At 38.7% G+C, this 12,581-nt stretch overlaps 1 protein-coding gene across 1 annotated transcript in view; it reads right to left on the reverse strand.

Annotated features, from left to right (window-relative positions):
* The window catches only part of SYNE1 (spectrin repeat containing nuclear envelope protein 1), a 480,852-nt gene that overhangs the window by 98,025 nt on the left and 370,246 nt on the right, over positions 1–12,581 (reverse strand). Inside the window, 8 exon segments of the mRNA XM_030316617.2 lie at positions 3,266–3,421; positions 3,876–4,052; positions 4,889–5,038; positions 6,254–6,436; positions 6,906–7,038; positions 7,720–7,916; positions 8,638–8,769; positions 10,191–10,364. Coding sequence (XP_030172477.1) covers positions 3,266–3,421; positions 3,876–4,052; positions 4,889–5,038; positions 6,254–6,436; positions 6,906–7,038; positions 7,720–7,916; positions 8,638–8,769; positions 10,191–10,364 — 1,302 coding nt within the window.

The raw sequence follows: 12,581 nt of genomic DNA on the forward strand, positions 1-12,581 counted from the left end.
TTTTAATATTGTTCTTTCATTTCCACTTCATAATTCTGTCAATATTTTGACAGCTTTGATAATTAACCAGAGAATGAATATAATGATTACTAGGGTTATAGGTCCTCTATGCAGTATAGAAAACACCATTAATTTCACTATTTAAGGATTTCTCTCTCTACTTCTTTAAAAGATTAACCATAATGTCTCTAATAGGATTCTAAAATCCAACCATTGGAAATAAATTTATCCTTATTTACCCATAGATGTTAACTTTTTTTAGTGAGCAATATTAAATGAATGACCCATTGCTTCAAAACACATCCCTAAAATGCCCTGCACATTTATGTTGGCATAAAAGCAAAATCCAGGAAGGAAACAGGACTGAAATATATATTTTGTGCAAAATGAAAGTGTGTTTTCCTTTCCTTTCAATAATAATTAAAAGATGATTCTGTTTCTGATCACTGACGAAAGAAGCCAAACCTAACATTTTTTTGCTATAATAAATCATTCTTAACTTGAGTTAATTCATAAGTATCATTTTTTATGTTGGTTTAAATGAATAAATCACCTCTGAAAGAGTGGGAAAGTATTCAAGATGTTCTAAACAAAATAATGGTTGAATCCAGTCACCGATTTAAGTCTGCTGGCTTGAACATCACACTTTGGTCCAGAGGAACAATTTCTCAAAAATGACAATAAATTTTTATCAAGGTTTATGGTACTGCCAAATAGAACCTGCCGTTAAGCTGTGGTGATTTATACGTGATGCCCCAAAATAACTGCGTGGGTTACTTTCATTCTGTTCTTTGTTTCAAAAAAAAAAAAAATGACTAAATTTGAAATCACTAATTGGGATTGGTGTGAAGTTCTTTAAACCACATTTCAAGCTTTCCCTCCTGACACTGCCTTGTGTGACCTTCCGGGAGAGACTCAAATTTGGGTCCGAAAAGGAGTAAAACTTGGCCAAACCTCCACTTCGTTTTCTGGTAGTAACATCTCTGTTAAATAAAAGGTACGGTCATGAAAAAAAAGCAAAATGGAAAATGGCAGGCAAAAAGTACATTAATGAGATGAAAAAGAAAGAGGAGCTCTCTGCTCCTCCTCCGCCTGTGCTCTGTCTCTGTCTCTCTCAAAAAATAAATAAACATTAAAAAAAATTTTTTTAAAGGGGTGCCTGGGTGGCTCAATCAGTTAAGCATCTGACTTCAGCTCAGGTCATGATCTTGCCATTCCCGAGTTAGAGCCCCACGTCGGGCTCTGTGCTGACAGCTCAGAGCCTGGAGCCTGTTTCAGATTCTGTGTCTACCTACTCTCTGTCCCTCCCCTGTTCATGCTCTGTCTCTGTCTGAAAAATAAATAAATGTTAAAAAAAAACTTAAAAAAAAAAGTAGGAGAGAAAGAAGTAAAAAGGAAAAGCTAGGGGCACCTGGGTGGCTCAGTCACTTAAGTGCCCAACTTTCGTTCAAGTCATGATCTCATGGTTTATGAGTTCAAGCCCTGTGTCAGGCTCTATGCTGATAGCTCAGAGCCTGAAGCCTGCTTCGGATTCTGTGTCTCCCTCTCCCTCTGCCCCTCCCCAACTCATGCTCTTCTGAAAAATAAATAAAAATTAAAGATGAATTTTTTTTAAAAGGAAAAGTTAACGCATTATTTCACTTCTAACAGTAAAGTTTATCACAATGACAGAACAAAGAAGCACTAATGTTGCTAATTATATTTCATTTTAATGGAAACACTCAGGAGCTTAAGAGGTCAGACTTCTCATCCCTCAAAGTAAAATTGTGAAATTCTGGATTTTTTGGCGCATTTTGATAGACAAAAATTGATGGCCGAAATTAGAAACACTACTGGCTCCTGGAAACCCGGAAATGCTATGAGGCTAGGTGAGGCATAATTTTGGTCTTCAGTCTTTTATACACCCATCTTCTGATGAGAAGCATATTTTTAATTTCAGGGTATTTCTCTATATGTTGGTTCTGCCGTATTTATGCACGCTGGAAATTACAATCTATTAGCGCGTCAGCCCAGCACAAAGGTATCTGCTCTTCCGTTTCTAAATGGAAAAGCTTTGACTGAGAGTTTAAATAGATCTTTCTTTACATCTGCCCCCAGAAAAAATTGCCAGTTGGAAGGAAGATTGTTATGAAAGGCCTTTCTTTTCGGAGTCTACAATATAAAAACAAGATTTGGGGAAAGGTGCGTTCCTGTAGAGTTATTTTATAGTTGAGTCTTCGGCTGTTCTTGGGAAACACTACAGAGAACCATCACAGCTGCTCCGTGTATTAGAAATCACTGAACTATTTCAAAATTTTATTACAGCATTACCTGCAATAACTCACTTTCTTTTGCATAAACAAGAATACCTGAGCAAATATTGAGTGTTCCTAAGTCACTGGAAACCATTTAGAGCATGTTCACTCCACTTGCAGGAGAGACTCTCACCATTAAGGGTAGAATGAGCGGATGCTGCTGGAGCTTCGCAGAGGACGTGGGAGAAAGTAACGCTGTTGTCTGAGGAGCACTCTGCTCCTTAGAGTTGAAAACAGAACTCAGTCAAGCCTCTAGTGCTAACGTCCATTTGTGGGAAATACAGGGGATACAGAGGACATCTTAAAGGAAGTCCACAGGCTAATCCTGAACATGGGACCAGTCTACAGATTCTGCAACAAGTTAGTTTTATTAACAAATACTGAGGAGGCTTAAGAGATCTAATAACAATTGTAGCATGTGGACATTGTTGTATCCCTATGTGAATAAATTAACTGGAAAAAAAAGAGACGTTTTAAAGAAAATTGTAGAGACGGTGTTATGAGCTGAGCATTGAATAGCATTAAGGGATTATTGTCAAAGTTTTTGTGGTGATAAGGATGTTATGTTTATGTATGAAAATGTCAACTTCTTAGAGATGTGTATTGTAGCATGCAGGAATAAAATGACATGATGTCTGGGATTCACTATAAAATATTAAAAAAAAGGAGTAATTCAGGAAAATATGTCAAAATGTTTAAGTATTAAATCTGATGAGCAGCCTGTAGGAGTTGGTAGCACTGTGTCTACCTCAGAGCGTGTCTCAAGATTCTCATAATTTCAAATTATTTTGAATAGGTGAAAAACATAATAGTTAAAAAAAAAACACCTCATAAACTCACATAATCAGAGAAATTCATTACCAAATACAACTTTTTTCAGTATTTAACTCTCAGCTCCCAGGGCCAGAAAACTCCTTTGGCACCTGCCACGAAACTATGACAAATGCATGTCAGCCCCCCGGGCAACGTACCTGACAGTCTTTCATTGCGCTTTGAACTGAAGCCTGATCTCCAATTCGATGCTGTTGTTTTAGTTTGTTTTCCTGGGTTTCATACCAAGTTTTCAGACTTTGCACATTATTTTCATATTCTGACCAAGATTCCAATAAGCCTTCCAACAGCTGGATCTGAACACACATAATGAAATGAAGTTTGCAATTTTATTTTAAAATCAAATCACTGGCACTCAAGCCACCATTTCCTCCAATTACTCAAGCCACTACTCCCTCTAAATTAAGAGCTTTTAAGATACAGCTTATTGTATAGAGGATTAAAAAACAAATCTTATAAAGTATAAGTTGGTGACTAGTATTGGTAATTAAGTAAAGTCAACTTGGAAAGGCAAAAGAAGTTAAGGGGCACCTTTAAAAAAGGAAAACAATGTACAATGGGTGAAGAGTAGAAGACGAATAAGAGAAAATCATGAACAAGAGTGAAGAATATTTAGCGCAATGGGGTTCAGTGGTGTCCCCTTCAGAAACGTTTGTGTGCTATGTGAAGCTATACTGCTTGTGAAATGAGTTTTCTTTACAGACCGTCCCTGGTCTTGGCATGTTGGACAGCAAGAGCCACGTGGCTTACCTTCTCAGTCACTAGGCCCTGCAGGATTTGCCAACTTTTATTCATGGCTCCAAGTTGCTCAGCAAAATCAGTCTTGTCACTGCGTTTACTTTCCACATCCTGACTGCTGATTTGTAGCACGGACTGATTCACAAAATCAACTGTCAACTGTTTACAGTTAATATCTATCTTAAAACCCTGAAAAGTGAAGGGAGAAAATAAAGAAACAAGGTTATGCACATAAATGTCTTATATTTTATCAGGAATTGGAAAGCCTTAAACAACTTTAATCTTATCATTTCTGTGATTTAGTCCAAATGACACAATCTGCTTATAATTCTATAACTCGTTATTATCAGAAATTGAATATATACATATATGAACATACTGAATTTATAAAAGTATAAATTACTGACTTGAATATATAAAAATTTATAAAATTTTGAATTTATTAATATATTGAATATAAATATATGTATACATTTTAGGTAGAGAATGTATGTAGAATTGGATAAATTGTCTAACCTCACTATAACATACTCATAAATTATAGCATTTATTTTTATTATTTTTTAAATGACACAAAATCTTATTCAGAATTATTCCTGGGGCACCTGGGTGGCTCAGTTGATTAACCGACCGACTCTTGATTTCTGCTCAGGTCATGATCTTGCAATTCATGGGTTCGAGCCCCGCATCGAGCCGTGCACTGACAGAGTGGAGCCTGCTTAGGATCCTCTGTCTCCCTCTCTCTCTGCCCTCCCCCTGCTGGCTTGCCCTCTCTGTCTCTCTCTCTCTCTCTCTCAGAATAAATAAACATTGAAAAAAATTTTTAAAAATTATTCCTAACACCGGACAGCTTTTCTATGTCTACAACTAGGGAGGCAGTTTTTTTTTACCCTTGTACCCTTATCTGGTCACTATGTATGAAACATCCACTCCAAAATCTGATGTGCATAATTTGAGTTTTGAGTTCTTTTGAATGAGCTAGTCCTAAAATATGAAAAGTTAAAAGAAAAAAAAAATTCCACTACCTTGTATTTCTGAAGGTATTCATGAAATGCCTTGTAACCTATCGAATTTTTTATGTTCTCTTCATCCTTTTGAATAACATTTTCCATTAGAGAAATCCAAGTCGTCAGTTCAGAAATGGCATGGCGGGACGGCAGCTTATCCATCTGGAGCTGCCCAAGTAAGAGACAGAATGAAGGCACAAGGGTTAAAATTCAGACCAACTTTCTGCCAACCCCAAAACCCTACGTTAATATTTATTGACGTGCCAAAAGAGATAACACTTCTTAATGACATTTTTGGATCTTAACCTTATTACAAGCTTGAAATTAAACATCAGGCAAACAATGAACAATAATAGGCATCTTATGTTCACTTGACATCCAATACTATAAACATTGCATAAACACTAACTAATTAATCAAAATACCAGCAAGAAGGAAATATTATTCTTATTTTATAGCTAGTTTTATGAGTTAAAAAAAACCTAACTACAAAACATTCAACAGATGTATTTTATTAATTATCTTGTAAAAATTTCTGTGTATTATGACTCAGGAATGTTAAAGGAAGAAAGAAAAATACCACATTACAAACTATCATTTTCTAGATTTTTGGCACTCTAATATTTATTCCTAAGAGCATGGCCAATTTCCTTACTCTTTAACTAAAATATAGTTAGATTTATGAATCTTACTTAATCTAACATACGTTTTTGCAGTTACTTATTACAATGATTTGGAGGAACAAGGGCAATCATTTACAATATTTATGAACTTCTATGTGGTGCAGAAAGATATAGAGATGATTGCGAGATATTTCCTGCCCCTCCTGGAAATATATAGTTGTTGACTAGGAAGGATAAGACCCAAACATTAAACACAGCTATCATACCTGGTAGAGTGATGAATATCAAAGAGAGGTAAATATACATTGTCTGGGATCCAGGGAAGGGAGGTATATTTCCAGAGAAGGGAAGTACTTAAATTTATTGAATGCCAGTTGCTCTATTATGGGCGAGATTATAAGTCTTGAAAATACATTGTGATTGAATTCTTGTAACTATTCACTTTATGAGGGAAGTGGAGCGACCCACATTTTACAAAGAAACAGTTTACACAAGGCCAGATGAAGTTTCTACTACAACTACACACACACACACACACACACACACACACTAAAGAAGTTGTCCTTGGAAGAAATGACATTTGTAGGTATGGCTTTGTAGAACAGCTCACCTTTAGTGTGCAGAACAATGGAAGAGAGAAAAGGCAAACTGTCCATGACAGAGCAGATCTCCATTTGAAAGCAAAAGCAGATTAGCACTCTTTCCATTGACTACTGCTTAAATCAATGGTTATGAATTAAACCTATGATTATTTCTATACCTGGTGGAGCTTTTCCTGTACAGTCGGAATATTTGTCAGCAGATCAGTCCACTGGCTGTCAATGTGTGACAGTTCTGAACGTAGGGAAGCCGTGTCCACTTTCTTTAATCGAAGAAGCTGATTTCCGATGCTCAGAACAGATGATTTCAGGGAAGATTTCGCATCCACTTCTTTGGAAAACTCCTAAAAGGAGCAGCAATGTTCAAATCAGGATTAAATAGTTAGACCTTTAATTTAAGAAAAGAGAACCATTTACTACATAAACAATTTTTCTATACGTCTTCAAGAGGAGTTATGCTAAGCACTCCAGAGGACCAAAAAAAAAAAAAAAAAAGAAAAAGAAAGTATACCATTGCCTCGAATGAAAGCCAACAATGAAGCCATTCCTTGAAATGGCTCAGTTGGTCACATGGCCGACTTCGGCTCAAGTCAGGATCTCACGGTTCGTGGGTTCGAGCACCCGCGTCGGGCTCTGTGCTGACAGCTCAGAGCCTGGAGCCCGCTTCCTTGAAAATTACTTTAATGAGGCAATGTTGAACCCTAGTATTTTGCATAATTATTGACCACACATAGTTAACATTGACAAATTCTCTTCAGCTTGGCTTACTAAGTATATAAAATTGAATCAAATGTTTTAGATTCTTAGGCTTACCAGGAAAGCATTTAGATGATCACGGACCATTTCCAGTTCTTGTGGGACTGTCACAGACTGTTGAGTCCAAAATTCTAGCCTGTCTTTTGCAGACTGTAACCAGTGAATAAGTTCTGCAGATTCGCTTTGATATCTGTAATTATATTAATGCATCTATCAAGTAAACCTCTGATACCTCCTTTCTGCTAACCCATGTTATTCAGCAAGGCCAATTTTAAAACAAGAGATACAACAGGTCTGGGAGAATAATGCCCTGCATGGGACACTCTCAAATTCCCTTCAAATTTAAACATTAAGCAAGCTTCAGCTTTCCCATTTCTAAGCTGAATGCAAAAAAAAAGTATGTATCTTTCTCCTACTCATTCACAATGAGAATATTTAGAAAATATTAGATGACTATTATTAAAAGTTCTTAGAAGTAAAGGTGGCATAGAAATAGAGTACTTCATGATGTAAAATCAACCCTCCACTTCTCCTGAATACTTCCCATTGCCCTTACTTTCTCGAACATAATTTCATTCTATGTCCCCTTCTAAGGTTTTCCTGTGAACACCCATGTACAGCCAATAGGCAAGGGAGGATCAGAGCTCAAAGGTAAGGGGCATTGGGTACCTGCTTCCCTGCCCACTTCTACTTGCGTGTTTATACAATTGTCCAAGAATCTAAGGGAGGGAAGCCTTTGTTTTCGCCTTTATTTTCCAAATTACAAGATAAGTGCCTAGGGGGACCTTATCTTCTTTAAGCCCATACCCACTAGTGTTAGAAAGAGCCCGCAGCGCTAATCTAAAACTATGTGTAACAGCCATTGTATTACCTGGTCCAGTGTTTCAGTACTGTTTCCAATCTGTGAAGTTCCTTCGACACTTTGTTGGTATTATCCAACCACTGTTCTCCCAGTTGATTGAGCTGGCTTTCTAGATCTGAGCAGCTAATGGATATGAGCAGTCGTTTCCCATCATCTAACACCTGATATAGTTTGGGCTGGTATTCATGAAGGCTGGATTTCAAATGCTAAAATTGATTGAAAATACCAGGTTAAAACTTTGGATGATGCATTTTTTTTCTCTTCAAGAATTATAGTTTCTCTGGTGCTCGTAATGTTCCGTTCCCTATTAGTCAGAATTCAACCGTTTGCACCCAGGAAACGTTGAGATGGCTCACCTATATTTAAGTATAGATGCCCTTCTTTTTTCTTTTTTTTTTTCTGTAGTAACTTTAGGTACATTTAAAACTATCAAGCTGTAACACCAACACGCACCACAGAAAATGCTCAGTTGAATTTTCAAAAAGAGATCTCACATTAAATAAAGAAAAAAGAGGGCGCCTGGGTGGCTCAGTTGGTCACATGGCCGACTTCGGCTCAAGTCAGGATCTCGCGGTTCGTGGGTTCGAGCACCCGCGTCGGGCTCTGTGCTGACAGCTCAGAGCCTGGAGCCCGCTTCGAATTCTCTGTCTCCCTCTCTCTCTCTGCCCCTCCCCTGCTCACACTCAGCCTCTCTATCAAAAGTAAATAAACAGGAAAAAAAAAAGAAGAAAAAAGATCTTATGTTCCTATTATAAAACAAATACTTAAAATCTATCTGCTTTCAACAATGTTAATAGCTTGAAATAAAAGTAAAAGTACTTAGTAAAATATTTGACTACAAGTTTGTTTAGATTCAGTTAAAACCACAGGGAAGTTTCAAAAGGAAATGTGGCAACTTTTCACACTGAGATGCCATTGGACGCTGACCTGGTAGAGTGTTATCCGGTCGATGAGCCTCTCCTCGCTCTCCTCCACCAATCCCACACTTGGGATGCTACTTTCCACCACCTCCAGCTGTTTGCTGAGCGCCTGGTGGTCTTCATCCAGATGAGACCATGTCTAGAAACACAGTATCAGTCTGTAAGCTAAAAAATTCTTATTATGGGGCACCCAGGTGGCTCATTCAGTTGAACGTCCGACTTCAGTTCAGGTCATGATCTCGCAGTCCGTGAGTTCGAGCCCCGTGTCAGGCTCTGTGCTGACAGCTCAGAACCTGGAGCCTGCTTCGGATTCTGTGTCTCCCCCTCTCTCTGCCCCTTCCCCACTCATATTCTCTCTCTCTCTCTCTCTTAAAAATAAATAAACATTAAAAAAATATCCTCATTAAAGAACCACGATCTTCTTTTTGTGCAAAGTACGCATTCAACAGATTCACTTCAAAGTTATGTTGGAAGGGCGCCTGAGTGGCTCAAGTCAGTTAAGCACCCCACTCTTGATTTTGGCTCAGGTCACGATCTCATGGTTCATGAGTTCGAGTTCAAGCCCTGTGTCAGGCTCTGAGCTGATGCTTGGGATTCTCTCTCTTCCTCTCTCTTTGCCCCTCTTCTGCTCTCTCTTTCTCTCTCTCTCTCTCTCTCACTCAAAACAAATTAAAAAATAAAAAATACATAGTTAGTTGGAGATGTTTGTGTTTTGTTTGCTTTGGGAAGCAAAAGATGGCTTTGAAGCAAGTAATCAGATGGCGACCCTGAAAAGCATTGCAAACACGCTTGGGTGTCTATAACCAACCAGCAGTATGAGCGTGGGCAAGTTACTAAACTTCTCTGAACCTCAGAGAAGTTTAATTTATAACATGTATAACATTAAAAATGTTTAATTTATAACATTAAACAAATGGGGATAATAACAACTATCTTGTCCATCGTGAGGATGAAATGATAATGTACATAGTGCATCTGGAACATATCAGGCATCTGATATGCGTGGTTTCATTCTTTACCACAGTAATGATGAGGGCATGATTTCAGCAAAAGGGCAGGGTGTGTTTACTTCATGTAGTAAAGCAAAGTAAATATGTTACATTCACAACAAAAAAAGCTACCACAAACATTTAATAAATATACATATATAGCATAGACATTCTACTAAGGAGAAATCCCAAACCACTTGCTCCTAAATTCTCATTTTTATTTCATTTGAAACTGGAAAGTCTTCTTAAAAATCATGTGAAGTCTTTTTCAATAATGGATAGCAAAGATCGGCCACTCTTTAGTCTCACTGTCAAAACCCCAAATACCATCACGCCCTGTCCAAAGTCAGTATTCGATAAATCTAGCTGACTCACGGCATGGCACAGCCTTTTCCAAACATAAATAGGAAATACAAGGGAAACAAGACAGAACACGAGGCTGAGTCTGAGGGACTCCAAGAATTGGGAGTTCCAATTCTGAGGTGAATTGCACGAATAAATACATCTTCCATTAAGGGTATGCTTTGCAGTTGAGTCTGCTGTAGGAAAGATGTTACATCAGGAGTCTCACCTCTAGAATGTACTCCAACTCCACACCCCTCTTGTGGGCCCGTTTCAGTACAGCTGAAGCCTGTGTCATCAGTTCTGTGTGGAACTGTGTTTCTTGTAGGACCGCAAAGTTGATTATCTTTCTGAAGAGTGTCTCCGTCAGGATCATATGAGATTCCAGGCCTTGAAAGTATTCCTGCAATTTGTCAGGTAGAAAGAGGTCAGGGACTCATTCATATACCACCTTACAATAAAAGCCGCTTCACATGTAAAAGCTGATGGAACTCAGGCAATATATGAGCATTATCTTCCCACCTCTGCAAGACCCTGCCTCACGTAGGCACTCATGGCTTCCTGCAGAGACGGGAACTCCAGTCTCTTAATTGGCCTCTCATCCCTCCCCTCAAGTGCACTGACATGTGATGTGCTGTAGATACTCTGTCCCTGCAAACAGAGCCCTTCGGATGGGACCAGCTGTTGATAAAACTCCTCTGCTCTCCAAATGCCTCATCCCTGTATACGATCTGGAAGACTCTCATTAACTCCACCACACAAATTGGCCTCCCTTGTCCCTCAGACACATTGGCAACCAGTCTCCTCTCTTTGGCCTCTGTGTATATGCCATACTTCCCAAGATGTCCTCACTTGACACATTCATGACTTTCCTTCCTTTATGGTTGGGCTTGAACTCTACTCTTCCGAATTCCCAGAGCATTTGTTGTGCTCCAATACTCACTGCCAAGCACAGCCTGACATGTACGGATTGCTGTTACGCAGTTTTAAATTTCCCTTTTATTATACTTACACACGACAGAATGGTAGGCCTTGCACAGTCCTACAAATGTATTTTTAAATGTTAATTTTTTATGTGTAACAGGCCCCAGAGGAGGGAGACAGAGCTCATCCCATTTCCTGTTCCCTCCACTGTGGTTAGGGCTGAAGGGCTGGGAGTTGATAACAATATTTAGTGTGTGCTATATGCTAAAACTCTACCAATGCTTTACTGACCAACTCAGTTAACCTTGTAACAATTCTATGAGGTAGGTAGTTTTAGTTCCCATTTTGTGGGTGAGGACCCTGAACCACCCAGTCTATATAGAACATGTTCACTATAGAGCTCTCCCTCAGAAAACGTCTGGTCAACAGAAGCCAGTATCTTCATTTTTCACTGACAACTATTAAATCATAGACTCTTCAAGTGGGAAGAGAACTTGGAGGTCATTTAGCCCAACATGCACCAAAAACTGATATTCATTTTACAACCCAATCTCCTGCTAATGGCCTTGGATGGTCTTCCCATGGCCAGGAGAGTTATCTGTTCCATGCAACCAAATCCTTCTAGAGTTCTTTACCTATTGAGCCTACGTCTCTGTTATTTACGCTCATTGATCCCAGCTTCCTCTCTGGAATAACTCAGCATGATACTTTATTGCTGTTGTCAAAGATTTGAGGAAAACCAGCTGTGAACTTTAAAGCAATGTTTTCAAAGCCAAATGATAAGGCTTTAATAAATCACAAAGTTTTGGACAAAACTCCCTGGGAAAAATAGCAAGAAGTGCAATTCCCCCTCCCCCCCAAAATTTACCTTTATAAGACACCACATGTTAAGAGCTACATGTTAACTAGCATAATGTTAACTATCTATAATCCAACGGGATTTTCAAAGTTTCCATGCATATGACATTCCTACAGTCTGAGAGTTTGGGTTTCTAGACTGGCAAACTCTTCTTTCTGTAATCATTTTAATAATGCAAGAGTTATTTGTTGTGTGCACATTAAACAGGCATTCCTTTATTAAGGAGTAGTGTCTAACCTGAGCTTGGCCATGGAACATGGCAATCTCAGGCCCCCCAGGTTTGATCATGTAGTAAGAGGACTCACTGTCCCCAAGAATAAACTCTGGAGGCCTACAGCAACCAGAGGAGCATGTACTTAAGGGCCAGAGGAACTGAGTGATACACGTAAGAGACAGAAACCCCATCCCACAGCCGAGTGGGCAGCTCTGCATTCCCAGGGCACAGAGAGGAGCCTTTGTCCAGGGCAACAGAAGGCAGAGAAAACACCTAGGACTAGAGGAATAAATGGGCATAAAAGACACAGAGGACAAAAGCAGAATTAAGAAGGAAGCTGGGCACTTCAAAGAAAGTCCCCAAGTTTCCCACTGGTTGTAATTTATGATAGGAGAAAGCCTGGCTAATACTAGTGAGGAAGTGATAATTAAAATTACTAGGAACGTTGGTATTCTTTTTAACTCACAAAATTATAGAAACCTATCCTCTATAATTTTCCTGGGCTACTGAATGCCCATGGGTTTGAACATACATTTGTTGCTTAATTTTAAAGAGTAATTTATGCAAGGAGGAACTCATAAAAGATTGATAATAATAGGTTTTACTATTTTACTATATATATG

The sequence above is a fragment of the Lynx canadensis genome, chromosome B2, assembly GCF_007474595.2.
Source record: "Lynx canadensis isolate LIC74 chromosome B2, mLynCan4.pri.v2, whole genome shotgun sequence".
NCBI lineage: Eukaryota > Metazoa > Chordata > Mammalia > Carnivora > Felidae > Lynx > Lynx canadensis.